The following is a 15,199-nucleotide window of genomic DNA, read 5'->3' as shown; positions in this document are numbered from 1 at the left end:
TATATTTGGAAAATTGGGCGATTGTTACCCTGTCCTTCATTATTTTCCTAAAACAGCCTACCCAGTCATATTTTATTTCTTCAACCGTCCAGGCTGACACAGTGGTGTACCGTACAGTGGTAGCATTGCTGCAGCAGACCTAAAGCGTCCTTGTGTTTTGTATATTCTCCCTTGTCTGCATGGGCTTCCTCCTGGTTCTCCAGTTCCCTCCCACTTCCCAAAAACATACCGGTAGTCATCAAGTGTGTGCTTGGCGCCATGAACACACAAGCAGACAGATTACAGTGATATTAGGTATTAGGTCTCATTCCTGCTGTCACTGTTACAGTTTCGAATTGCTAGGTATTTCACTCGACTCCTTAAAGCAGTCACCTTATGACTTTACAAATGACATGATTACAGAGAAATGTAGTGACGTAGTGGCCAAAAATGTAGTGAGGAGAAAGTAGAAAGAGATTTTTTTCCTTTTGAAATGTCAAGAGTAAAAGACTTAAGTACAGCAACAAAGACTAACAAAAACAAGAATCGAGGAGATTTACAGAAGAAAGATTGTATTAAGTGATTTAAGCTGAAAAGGGAAAGGAGGTATCAATGTTAAAAGACACACTCAACTCCATCCCACCTATTTTTGCTTTGTAACTGTGTTTCCCCTTTGGCTATTTTCTAGAAAGTTAGTAGAGTATTTAGCAGCATTTAGTAGAGTATTTAATAATATATAGCAGAGTATTTAGTAGTATTTGGTAGAATATTTAGTAGAGGATTTAGTAGTATATGGCTGAGTAGTAGTATTTGGTAGAATATTTAGTAGAGTATTTGGTAAAATATTTAGTAGAGCATTTAGTAGTATTTGGTAGAGTATTTAGTAGTATTTGGTAGAATATTTTGTAGAGGATTTAGTAGTATTTGGTAGAATATTTAGTAGAGGATTTAGTAGTATTTGGTAAACTATTTAGTAGAGGATTTAGTAGTATTTAGTAGTAATTGGTAGAATATTTAGTAGAGGATTTAGTAGTATTTGGTAGAATATTTTGTAGAGGATTTAGTAGTATTTAGTAGTAATTGGTAGAATATTTAGTAGAGGATTTAGTAGTATTTGGTAGAGTATTTAGTAGTATTTAGTAGAGTATTTAGTAGAATATTTAGTAGAGGATTTAGTAGTATTTGGTAGAATATTTAGTAGAGTATTTAGTAGTATTTGGTAAAATATTTAGTAGAGGATTTAGTAGTATTTGGTAGAATATTTAGTAGAGTATTTAGTAGTAATTGGTAGAATATTTAGTAGAGGATTTAGTAGTATTTGGTAGAATATTTAGTAGAGTATTTAGTAGTATTTAGTAGAGTATTTAGTAGTATTTAGTAGAGTATTTAGTAGTATTTGGTAGAGTATTTAGTAGTATTTATTAGAGTATTTAGTAGTATTTAGTAGAATATTTAGTAGAGGATTTAGTAGTATTTGGTAGAGTATTTAGTAGAGTATTTAGTAGAGGATTTAGTAGTATTTGGTAGAGTATTTAGTAGTAATTGGTAGAATATTTAGTAGAGGATTTAGTAGTATTTGGTAGAGTATTTAGTAGTATTTAGTAGAGTATTTAGTAGTATTTGGTAAAATATTTAGTAGAGGATTTGGTAGAGTATTTAGTAGAATATTTAGTAGTATATGGCTGAGTAATAGTATTTGGTAGAATATTTAGTAGAGTATTTAGTAGTATTTGGTAAAATATTTAGTAGAGTATTTAGTAGTATTTGGTAAAATATTTAGTAGAGTATTTAGTAGTATTTGGTAGAATATTTTGTAGAGGATTTAGTAGTATTTAGTAGTAATTGGTAGAATATTTAGTAGAGGATTTAGTAGTATTTGGTAGAGTATTTAGTAGTATTTAGTAGAGTATTTAGTAGTATTTAGTAGAGTATTTAGTAGTATTTGGTAGAATATTTAGTAGAGGATTTGGTAGAGTATTTAGTAGAATATTTAGTAGTATATGGCTGAGTAATAGTATTTGGTAGAATATTTAGTAGAGTATTTAGTAGTATTTGGTAAAATATTTAGTAGAGGATTTAGTAGTATTTGGTAAAATATTTAGTAGAGTATTTAGTAGTATTTGGTAGAATATTTAGTAGAGGATTTGGTAGAGTATTTAGTAGAATATTTAGTAGTATATGGCTGAGTAATAGTATTTGGTAGAATATTTAGTAGAGTATTTAGTAGTATTTGGTAAAATATTTAGTAGAGGATTTAGTAGTATTTGGTAAAATATTTAGTAGAGGATTTAGTAGTATTTGGTAAAATATTTAGTAGAGTATTTAGTAGTATTTGGTAGAATATTTTGTAGAGGATTTAGTAGTATTTAGTAGTAATTGGTAGAATATTTAGTAGAGTATTTAGTAGTATTTAGTAGAGTATTTAGTAGTATTTGGTAAAATATTTAGTAGAGGATTTAGTAGTATTTGGTAAAATATTTAGTAGAGGATTTAGTAGTATTTGGTAAAATATTTAGTAGAGGATTTAGTAGTATTTGGTAGAGTATTTAGCAGTATTTGTTAGAGTATTTAATAGATTTTATTTAGAATTTACAGTAGAGTATTTTATGGAAGTATTTTCCAGACTAATTTCAAAATTGCAATTTGCAAATTGTTTGTGTAAACGAAAACGCAAACAGTAATAAATTTTTAAATAAAACGGTAATAAAAATTTTCATTTGAAATATGTCACAATTTATGTGTGCACAAATCAAAATAAAAAAATAAATAAATAAATTGTCTGGCGAACATTCCCATAGTATTTATTAGCATTTAGTAGTATTTGTTTAAGAATATTTTGTAGAGTACTTATTATCATTTCATATTAGACTATACAGTATTGTTACAGTAACTAGTAATTTGGTAGACTATATAAAAGAAAGTTTTGTTGAGTATTTGTTAGTATTTAGTAAAGTATTTAGTAGTATTTCAGTAAAACTTCTAGTAAAACTAAACTCCCAGGTGTTTTTCGTTAACTTCACGCAAGGGCAATCTCAGACATAAAGCATAGCCAGACATGCTATCATTTATCCCTCTAAACTATACAATTAAAAAGCGATTACAGCGATCTGCCTTTATTTATCCTTTCAAAAGAAATCAACATTACTCATTAATAATTTATGTAAATTCAATAGTGTTAATAGTTTCATTGCTACCGCTTTGTGAGGTCTCTCAAGCTCTCCTACAAATGTAATATCACACATATTTTACAGTCATCTGCCAAATAAGAGCAAGCCTAAGGTTTGTTTGTTGGTTAAATAACCTAATGTATAACAGTATGTAACATTATGCAATGCGGCTTCTATCAGGAGTGGAAACATTCATAAATTCATTAGCTAGTTAGGCCTCCAGGCTAGTAAAAGCTCCAGGGTGTTGCGCAGGCCCATGTTTTAGTTAATACATGGGCTACAAAATGGTAGCTAACACAATTTAATACAATATGGCAAGCTAGTTAGCTAGTTAAGTGCATTAATATAGACACGAACGATTAGGCACCTCCACATAATGGCCGCTCATTTGCATATCCATTCTTCCTCACCAACGTCACTGTTAATACAATTAATACAAATACAGTTTTTTTCTATTTAAACACAGACCAATACGTCCTGATTTGTTGGAATTCTCAAATGAATGAATGAATGAATGAATAACAGCCATGAATTTTAACCCATTACATCCAAGATTAGAGGATGTCCCAGAAACTTTTATTCGCAGAAACCACATGCTAAGCTACCTAGCTTGCTAACCTAACTAATATAAGTGATAAACAAAATATTATTTGTTATTAGTTCATCTTGTAAATTGTGACAGGTTTGACTGACGTTAGATACACCGCTGAAATATGAATATGCAAATTGGGACTACTGAAATCCTACGTGTGTGTCCCACAAATCTGAGCTAGTTTTGCTTGCTAGGAGCACATGAGTGTGTCATGCATATTCTTTTTTTAATGAGGTTGTAGAGATTTTCTAGGCCATTTTAGTAGTTTCTAGGGCATTAAAAAGTGAAACAGTTTATTATTCTACAAGTTTATTCATTTAAAATCATATTCATTACATGTCCGTTGATATTTTAAGTTTAATAACTTAATTAATGATTCTATTGATATTTGAAATTAATATTTAAATGGCATTTGTTGTGTTTGCACTGGCTAAAACAAATGCCTTTCTATGTGGAAACAAACTTGGACGAATCTGATTCTCAACCAGTTTTCCTAAATATCATAAAATATTTATTATAATTTTTTCATATTGGCCCGGAGCAACAATTTTTGTTCTCTGGATAGTTCTACTGGATAGATTTTATTGTTCAATTCAAGCTAGCAGAATGCCTAGAGCAATGAACACCAACTCCTGAAAATCTTCCTTCCTACAGAATAGGTAAGAAACTGATTTCTGAGGAAAGGTAGCTCTCCAGGATCAGCGTGATCACTGGCCTAGAGTTTAGTGATGCATTAGCAGAAGCCTCCAGCCAGGAAATACATGTGTAAGGAGGAAAAGGTGACGTTTTCCTTTTTGTTTTTTCACATCCAGGCTTCAGCAGCATTGCAGAAACCTGCCTTTGAAGTGTGCTGCGCTTCATCCCGTGGAGAGTTGTATATATGTGTGTGTGTGTTTTTGCGTGTGCTTGTAAGAAAATAAGAACAGAGCTCACTAGCTAGAACAAGAAATAGACACATTCGAAGGGACCCTGAAATAAATCCAGATCCCTTTAAATGACGGCATCCGTAGGCAAAAACAATTATGCCTCCCTCTCACCCGAGTCAGTGACATTTCCAGAATTTCTGATGTGCGTGTAGAAACATGTATACATAATGCAATTATAGCTTGGGTGATGGGAAATGAGCCCACTGAGTCCATGCATTATCCTACACTAATGCAGAGAGAGGTTGGATTCATTACTGCTATTCAGCAAATGCCTCTACACCTCGTTGCAGTGTTTGATAATAAGGGAGTCGTATTCACTATATGGCTCAGCACAAATGGATTATCACAATAAACACGCAATTTTGAGGTACTCTCTAAGTACACCTTAAAATTATCCGTAACAAGGTACTGAGTAGAGTAATGAGTAGAGTAATAACATATTCCTTTCTTTTGCTGACACAGAATGTTAAAAAAATTGACTTTGTTTAGCATCTGAAGTTGATAAGGTGCATATTTAAGTCAGAAGACTGCAGGAGTCTACAGTCTGGACTAGAAAGAAATCAGTCCCAGCCTCTTCTTTATACCATTCTGTGTTTATTTTTATGACCATTGGTGGTGCTGTTGAGCTTGGTTCGACAAAAGTCCAAAACGAATCTGCTTTAAGATTGTTAATTAAATGCAAACAATCTGATGCCAACACCCAAAATGAAGCCTCCCATGATTTCAGCTAGAAGAACACTGAGAAAGTTTTCAAATGAACTGTACAGGTTTCCAGTTGCAACCTGATTTCATGGGGAAACATCCCCAGATCTGTGTAATGCATGATGCAATCTGCTCAGCTGAAGCAGTCTAAGTGTGTAAGACTCCCATCTTGTCCTCTGGACACTCCATTAGCAAGCAAGAAGATTAAATTCGAAGAATACGGATAACAAAACAGGTGTCTAGTAGGAAGGAAAGGCAACCTTGAGCAAATTTCAGCATCAGTTTAGAGGCTTCGGATAAACGACAAAATGTTTAACAAACACAATCTTTCACAGTGACTGACTGCAACGAAACTGTCAAACTAACCTGGATGACTGAAACGCTGTGCGATGGAGCTGATAGTAAACAGAACACTGTACTTACCGTCTCTCCTGTTGAGTTTGGCATAACCGGGTCCGTGGCTATTGGACAGCTGAGATGAACTCCTGAAGGCTGATTGCGGGAGATTGGACACCAGTGAACTGTCACAGCCATCTAAGAGATGAGATTAAAAGACATTAGTACACAATAAGTACACAATAACAATTTCATTGTGTAGGATGTTCAGCATTTGAACAAAAGAACAATCGCTTTACAGAACTTCAACAAAAATCCACAATGAATAACTTTATTACTAATCTTTATAAATATAAACATGTCATCTTTAATGGTGTCCAAGATTTATTTTGTAATGATATTCTGAAATTCTATTTTCACTTGGGTAACTATTTTCCTCCATTACCCACAATGCTGTTAGACTACCTGCTGATAGTGGTGCCACTGGGATTAATGCTGCATCTGACTAAAGGTCCTAAATCATAATTCCCAACCTCTGAGCCAGAAAAACCCAAAGAAAACTCAGAATTTCTACTCGGGAACTTGGGATGGTCTCCTCAACTCCTCAAAGTTCTTCCGAGTTCAGCAAGTGACGCCAAATCAACATGGCTGCTCACAGCATCAGCAGTAAAGTAGCAGAAGTAGCACATCTTATCATTAAACGAATTGCTCTGTAGTATTTGCTTTACATCAATTAACATACAGACATATTTTCTGGTTAAATCTAGAACACTGACTATACGGATAGTCTTCACTCCTTACAGTTAGCTGGCTAGCTTGTTGCTAACAAAAAACAAACATGGTGGCGTCCATGTTTTTCCCCCCACTTTATATCTGAAATACATGGAGCTTGAAAATGATGTCATTCCGAGCTCCGACTTCCCATTTCTGGGGTAAGGTAAGTTACATTTCTGTCTAAAGCCAGTGATGCAGCGGCGCTTTACTCTGTCCAGCTTTCTCACCTCCTCATCTGTACATTCTGCTCATACAGATCATTTTTCAAAGCTTTTACTTTTCATGCTAATACCACCGTCACCACCATCACGCTCATCATCTCTTACATCACTAACTAGCTGCGTCTCTGCTGTAACTCAGTACAGCTTTGAGTCTAATGTTTGCAATGTGTCCATTGCTTCAATGTTGGATTTCTCATTAATGTGATATTGAATGTTGGAAAATGGCAAGTGAGAAAAGAAGCTCTTGACCTTTTGTTTGTCGGCGCTAATAGCGAATCGTCCATTATTTCTTGCATTTGAGAAGGTCGATACCTGTTAAACGGCATTGTAACCGTGTTAACCCGTGAAACCAGCGCTGCACACAACCGCTAACATCTCACAGGAATAACAAATCATCGAATAACAGCACCAACCAACAAATTAGCACCAAAAATTCACTAAATATAACCACAGACAATGTGTTTCAGGGTGGCATTTTCCTTTAATGGCGGCTTGTTCACCTCTTACCCAAACCCAATTACAAAACACTAAACTAGACACACAATTTAAGGGTACTTGATAGCCGAGAGCTGTGAAATTTAATCCTGCAGCATGAACTGCAACCCTGATTCACTTCAAATACCAATGAATTAAGCAATACTATGTGGTCATCAGCGCTATTATTGATAGCTGCTAATTGGTGGCAGTTAGCACAGTTCCAGTAGTAATGATATGTATACCTATTTTAGCTTCTGTTCAATAAAAAATTAGGATTTTGGCATGATATTACTGAATTACTCATAACTATATTCCTTTTTCTCCTGAAGAGTCTCAGACTTTAAAGAAATACAGTATAGTTAAAATCTGAGGTGGATAAATTGCTAGCCTGGGTATCTAGGAGAAGCATCTAGGCTACCCGGGATTTTTCATTCACGATTTCTTTTAAGCAAAAAAAGCCTCTATTGACTTTAAATGTTGTCGTTGTTCTTCTGCTCCTATTAGAGGTCGTCACAGCAGATCATTGGTCCGCATATTTGATTTAGCACGGCTTCTTTTTTAAACACCGGATGCCCTTCTTGATACAACCCTCCTCAATTTTTATCCAGGCTTGGGACCAGCACTGTCTCGTGCACCCCCAGTGGCTGGGGTTGGTTCCCTGGCAGGGAATCGAACCCAGGACACAACAGTGAGAGCGCCAAGGCCTAATCACTAGACCTCCAGGGACTTTAAATGTATTACGTCCCAATTGGTGTACATACTGTATATTATTCGGTGGTGTAATGCACCTCAGTGCTTCTACACGTTTCTGAATCCTGCCTCCTACTGAACTGCACACACAAACCGAGGACATGGTCCAGCTTTTTAAAATTATTATTTTTTTTTACTAGGTCTATTAAGTAGCTTGAATGCTTACTAGACATTATTTCCATAATCAGCAGTGAGCAAAATACAACACAGTGCAGCACAAATACGGTTATAAGACTCTAATGTGAGCACAACATGCAATCATTCTCCGTTTCACTTCATCGGGTGAAAATGAAGACGCTCGAGATCAAATAATGTCTTTACGTGCGACGAGAGAACAGCGCAGCTCACTGCGTTTTTTTGTTGAGGATGCAACCTCAATGCTTCATCACCAGAGACATTATCCAGAGAGGATAAAGACGATGCTTACATAAAGTCGCCCCCTCACAGGGATCCTAGTACTTGCTTATTTTCCACAGTCTGTATTAATGCACTTTGGCTCATCGTCGCTTGTTTTGAGTTAAAACGTTAGACTGGTCCAGTGGGTAAGCATAATATGGGACTGAGCAAACACATTGAAGCTTTTACTTTTATGGTGGGGCATAGCTAATAAATTTATAATTTATTATCCTCCACCCCTGCTAATGCTAAGCTTCAATAATTAATAAAAGCTAATGGAGGCTAGTTAGTACAATCTCACTGATATCCTGCAAAATGACCCCATTTTTGTCTACTGCTCATTAACAATGGTTCAATTTTTGTCTGTTAATCCAGAGATAACTGCTATAACTGGGGCACTTGGTCAAAAAGGACACCATCATGTTTATTACCGATAAAATAAAATTGATGAACACAATAAAGCACTTTCAACAACAAGACAAGGGCCAGTTGTTCCCTAGGGAGCAAAAAAATAAATAAAAAAAAACAATTTCACTCTACAATATCATTAAAAACGCAATTACTTTAACTGCTGTTAATCAGAGACAAACAAATTAAAAACCAAAAAAAAAAAAAAAACAAAATACTATTTTCCAGCCATCATGTACTCTAAATAATTGTCTTATTCCATTTATTAATTTCCATACACAATGGAGCTGCTTCGTGTTTTCCTGACTTAAGCATCAGCCCTACGCCTATAGTCTGAGGCGCCATATTAATATAATTGGCTTCTGATGTACATTAGTGTTGTTCCATTAATTAGGCCCAGGAACTAAAATGAAAATGACTGTTTTAGCCACGACAGCATCAGCAATAACTCAACAGCACAATAGGAACCAGCTGTTTGGAAGGCACTTTGTGAAAACTAATATCCATTTCTGAGGTGTGCTCCAAAGGTAGCATAGTTGGTGAAGGCTCTTAGATGATTGTTTAAGCCACAAACAGCTCACAGACAGTTCTGGAGGTGAGCTTTTTGTCAGGTTTTTAAATAGACACACAGAGTCGTCTTCACACAGATGGCAGCATTTTTTTTTTTTTAATAAAAATAAAGATAGAGTAGGCATGTTCTTGGTAATGGCAAGATAACTGGGATACTTGAGACAAAAATGTACAAAGTGTAGGTTTAATCAGAATAATTTGTGTATGTTGGGAAGGTGTGTGTATATGAGGAAGTTGTCCCATCATCATATTATCATAAATATTACCAATAATGATAATCATATTATCAACAAGCTACTTTTGTCCATTATATATTACAGTAAAAATTAAATATACCAAGCCGGGGGGTTGTCAGGGGTTTGTCAGGAGTGTTGACCGCAACAATAACTTCAAACCAAGTCTAGTAAGATGTAACTGAATTAAGCATTCACCAACACCAACAAGAACTCTGAGAGCTTTCTCAATTAGGATTTCTAGGGTTTCTAATCCTGGACTAGGCTCTGGAGCCACCATGACCCTGAGCCTTTGTTATGGAATGGCTGCAGTTTGGTCCATTGTGAGAGGTGGACCATGACTATATTTTTTGTTATCAACACGATAACCCTGTATTGGCCTCCACAGAATATTCAAAAGTTATTAGATGAAGAGATGGATATTCACCCATTCATTCGTCTTCAGTAACAGGTGGTTCCTGGGAATACAGGGCATGAAGTGGGAATACAGCTTGGATGGGATGCCAGTTCTTCATTCATTCATTCATCCATCCATCCATCCATTCATTCAGCTTCAGTAACCATTGGATCTGGAGCCCAATCCTGGTCATACTGGGCATGAAGTGGGAATATATCCTGGTTGGGATGCCAGTTTTTCATTCATTCATCCATTCATCCATCCATCCATTAATTCAGCTTCAGCAACCAGTGGATCCGGAGCCCACTCCCAGGAACACTAGGCATGAATTGGGAATACATCCTGGATGGGATGCTACTTCATTCATTCATTCATTCATTCAACTTCAGTAACCGGTGGAGCCGGAGCCCAATCCCGGGCATACTGGGCATGAAATGGGAATATATCCTGGATGGAATGCCAGTTTTCATTCATTCATTCATTTATTCATCTTCAGTACCTGGTGGATCTGGAGCCCATCCTGGGAATACTGGGCATGAAACCCTTGATGAGACACCAGTTCTCACACACATTCATACCTAAGGGCAGTTTAGAGACACCAACCAACCTGCAGGTGGGAGGAAACTGGAAAACTTGGAGGAGAAACCCATGCAGACATGGAGAGAACATGTGAAACTCCACAGAAACACTAACCCAAGCTCAGGATTGAAACAAGGAACCCTTTGAACAAGGACCAAGACTGATCTTAGTGGACCAACATATATTTGATTGGTGCCTTTACAGCATAGGTGGAGTGTTCTGTCAAAGCAAACTGAGCTAAAGAAAACTTTTCAGTTGTTCACTCCAAAACAAGTTTGGGGTAAAAGGGCCCGAGCATTCAGTATAATATAAATGAGCAATGATTTAATAGAGATAAAACAGACAGATTTTGCTTCATGATGCAATGTTGTGAAATTTAACCTAACCAAAAATTTTAAAATAATGGAGTCTCTTGTCCATCAGAGCATAAATAAATTGGGACATGACCTTCAGAAAACAAGCACTGTCTAGTAGATAATGACTTCAATGATGATGGTGCGTACATGGTGGGGAATTGTTCTCCCCAGTTCATTAATGCCTTTGGTTCATTTGCACAAAAGCTCCTCTGCCTCAAACTTGCAGTCCAAAATTCTGGCTTTAAAATGGATAATGATGTGCCAAAAAATATTATTTTTATAATAAGGAGACTGCGGAGCATTGGCGCATTAATGTCTTACCACGTAACCTACTCCATGTTGTATTCCTGGCTTGCACCCAATGTTCCAGGGATAGGCTCCAGATTCACTGGGTTAAAATGAGCCGGAGCGATCCGCAACGGTAGTCCAGCACCCACACTTGTTGAAGGTAAAAAAGATTTCATTTTCTGCTTGTACCTGCAGCGTGAACTAACAGTTACTGCATCACAGAAACAATAAGGCCCAATCATGTTTCACCTTTAACAGGCATTGCCCAGTTTATTGTCCTCAGTGTAATCTGAGGTGAGACGCATAAGATGGATGCACATTCTCGACAAAAAAGGTGGAAATTTATGCTCAAATTAAGCTGACTTTAACTGTGCCAATGAGATAAATGTCCATCTTGTAAACATCTAAACAATCTTGTAATGATACATGCGATAATCTTACCTTTAATTAAGACAAGACAATTTGGGGATTTGTGTCAGATTAAATTACATGTAAATGTACATGTAGCTAGCTTGCTGGTTAGGTGATTAGGTTAGCTAGCTTGCTATTCTCACAAACACAGTTTCTACAATATACTAGATGTGCTAAGGCTGCTAGCTAAGTCAATTAATCAAAACTTGCTTAAAAATAGTATTCTTTGGCAATGCTTAATTTGCTGTCCATGTTATGATATATAACTTCTACACTAATTCATTAAAACAGGTTGTAATTCAACTGTGTGTGAGAGGGAGCAAATATACAGTATGCTACTACAAATATTTTTTTTCTGTACATAAGGCGAGATCTGATTGGAATTTCAAACTCCTGCCCAGTCACCATCAGGGGTCCACCACCTTCCAAAACCCTAACCAGAATGAAGTGGTTCCTAAAGTTGAATGAATAAATAAATGAGTTGATAATTTTCAGTGCATCTTGAGTTCTTCCTTAAATATCAAGACTGACCACCATGGTTGGACTTTGGCCCAAATTTTAAGTCTACCCTTGCCCCAGGTTCTTCTTATGATGCAGTGCTTAAAAATAAAACATTTGGAGCCTCCAGTTCATCTCTCCACTGACAGAACCCATACAGTGGGAACTTTTAACCTCTGATCAAACAGAGCAGAAGAAACTCTGAAACTTCCCGATAGCTCTGAGGCCCTAGGACATTGTAGCTAGCATTTTCCATGACTCAGGTATTGCTGTTATGCTAATTCTGCCTGTTGCTATTTAATATTTTAAGTCACAGTGCACACTCGCTTGCCGAGCGCTGTCAGATGCAGAGCTTTTCACTGGAGCACTGCGCTGTTTGATCCTGTCTTTGACCACGCATACCTGGTCCGTGGAAAAATACTGTTGAACAATGCACAACGTCAAGACGGGTAATGAGCGTCAACTGAGCAGCAGGTGATCTGTGCATAATGATGAGATGAAAAGAATCAGCCTTCATGTTATAACTCAGAGTGACCGCCTGGAGGAAGAATGGAACTCACACTAAGTTCAGTGTGAAAAGCGAGAATACATAATGATAACGCAATATTGCTTGTATCATTAGAACTGTATCATGAACTCAGGCAACTTAAAACTAGGGCAGGTCTTCATGATGTCTTGCATGTTCTTGCCTTGTTGATGCAAATACAGTGGATGGAAACAGATGGAAAGTTTGGTCAGGAGAATGACCACAGTGGGAAGTGGTGGGTTAGTGGTTAAGGCTGAGTGGAATTTTAAAATCCCAGGACTTCCCGAGAGCCACTATTGGGCTGACCTGATATACCCTTGGATTGGATTCTGCCTCACTTATCATCTAGCATCATCTGTAATAACAGATGGACAGTATTTCCAGTCCATGTATTCGAAATACTATAAAGTACCACCGTGTATCCTGACACTGATATAATTCTGCTGGATTTTAGAGCAGGTGCTCACGCCACAACACAAGGTTAGACGTTCCCTGCAGTACCAAAGCATTATCAAAGGCAGCACTTTCTGTTTTGAACAGCTCATGAAGAAAACAGCAGCTTCCAAACTCCTGACTGTCAGCAAGATAATGAAGATGTAGCAGCGTGTTGACTGACTTGATGCTATCCTATATATTGCAGAAGATATGGCTTGTAACTGGATGTCTTTCAAATCTTTAAAAGGACGATTCCACTATTGGGGTGCCATTACATTTACAAATATGTATCTAAACAAAAAGAAATAGACAGTTTAAAATAGGTAGTGTCCTTCTCAACAACTTATGTGCATATTTCATATTAATAAAATATCTGCAGCATTTCAAAAACACTACATCGGCCTGCCTCAGATCCACTATAATGACAATTAATTATTAAAATACTTCAAAAATCGCATTCTTTCTGCATTTATATGTGAATCCTTTTATCATCTAATGCTTGAAACATCCTTGTCCATAACTATCGATTAAAGGTTTCATTTGACTTTCACAACATTCATTCAGCCCCGATACCTGAACACATTCACCCCCATGAAATATTTGGAACATTCCACAAGTCACATGTTCAACCGAAAGCTGAATCATCCAAATTTCCTGAAGATCACGAGAAGAAGAAAATGATGTTCTCTCAATTTTCAATCATATTGTGATATTGAATGACAAGGTCACTTTAAAAATGTACAACCTTGTTACCCCAGTTAGAGATTAGTAAACTAGTAATAAAAAAAATGTAATAATTAGAACATCATTAATGTTCTTGTCATTAGCATTACCACAATTTGTGTATTTTATGCTAATTCTATGCTAAAAACAAACTCAACCCTGTTACTCAGAAAAGAGTAAATACCTGAGATCAGTGAACACATAATATAACAATTATATAACAATTCAAGTTTTAAGAGTTACAAGGGCGAGATTTCACATGATCAGTAAAGTCCTTTATTATCCATGTTACTTTTTGCTAGCTAGCAAGCAGCAAAGCAACTTTGATTTCATTTCAGTTCTTACTAACACAGGTCAAAAAATTATATTTGTCATTATAGATGTTTTAGAAACTGTTGAGATGAATTATTAATAAAAATGAATTAGGACAGAGTTTGTGGAGTTTCCGAAAGATGTCCAGCATTAATGTTAGCATTAGTGTTAGCTTTCATCCACTAGAATGCTAACACTACAGACTGTAAAGTAACTCTGAATGATGATGCCTCCGCAGGCAGCGTTTATTGTGGATTTCTGAAATTGTTGGGAGCTGGATGCCAATGATATGTTGAGAAGTTTTCACCACTCACTGGAGAGCCTTCTTGTCAGCAACTGAGCAGTTGCCATACCACACTGAGATGCAGTTTGTCAGAATGCTCTCAATGGTACAGGGATAAAGGTTCACCAGTATCTGTGGAGATAGGTGCACCTTCATCAGTCTCCTCAGGAAAAAGAGGTGTGGTTGTACCTTCTTGACCATGAAAGTGGAGTTAATGCTCCAGGTCAGGTCATCAGAGATGTGTACTCCCAAGAACTTGAAGATAGTCACACGTTCTACTTCTTCTCCATTTATGTGAATAGAGGTGCGTGCATGACTCTTCTTGGTCCGTCAGAATCTACAATAAGTTCCTTGTTTTTTTGGGTATTGATGGCCAGATTGTTGTTGGCACACCACTCTGCCAGGTGCTGGACCTCATCCTTGTAGGCCATTTCATCATCGTTGCTGATAAGGCCAGCCACTGTGGTGTCATCTGCAAATTGATTATGGCTAGAACCATAAGCAGGAACACAGTCGTGGGTGTACAGGGAGTAAACAAGAGGGCTGAGCACACAGCCCTGTGGAACACCAGTGCTCAGAGTGAGGGTGGAGGAAGTCATGAGCTTGCTGAGCTACACAGACTGTGATCTGTCTATGAGAAAGTCCATTATCCAATTGCAGAGGGAGGTACCAAGGTGTGTGAGCTTATTTATCAACTCGGCTGGAGTGACAGTGTTAAATGCTGAGCTGAAATCTATAAATAACATCCTCACATAGGAATTGCTATTATCCAGGTGAGTCAGGGCAGAGTGAAGAGCAGTGGTGATGGCTTCTTCTGCTGACCTGATAGGACGATAGGTGAACTGGTAGGGGTCCAGCTT

The 15,199-nt window shown here is 36.9% G+C and overlaps 1 protein-coding gene across 2 annotated transcripts in view; it reads right to left on the bottom strand.

Moving 5' to 3' along the window:
* cntnap3 (contactin associated protein family member 3) overlaps window positions 1-15,199 on the bottom strand; it is a 131,112-nt gene that overhangs the window by 99,171 nt on the left and 16,742 nt on the right. For both annotated transcript variants that reach the window (XM_026943944.3, XM_026943943.3), the window contains exon 2: window positions 5,790-5,900. In XM_026943944.3, the coding sequence (XP_026799745.3) occupies window positions 5,790-5,900 (111 nt within the window). The remainder of the gene's footprint in view (window positions 1-5,789; window positions 5,901-15,199) is intronic.

The sequence above is a fragment of the Pangasianodon hypophthalmus genome, chromosome 17 (genome assembly GCF_027358585.1).
Source record: "Pangasianodon hypophthalmus isolate fPanHyp1 chromosome 17, fPanHyp1.pri, whole genome shotgun sequence".
Lineage (NCBI taxonomy): Eukaryota > Metazoa > Chordata > Actinopteri > Siluriformes > Pangasiidae > Pangasianodon > Pangasianodon hypophthalmus.
The sequence above is the reverse complement of the archived record's forward strand: the minus strand, read 5'-3'. Positions and strand labels throughout refer to the sequence as shown.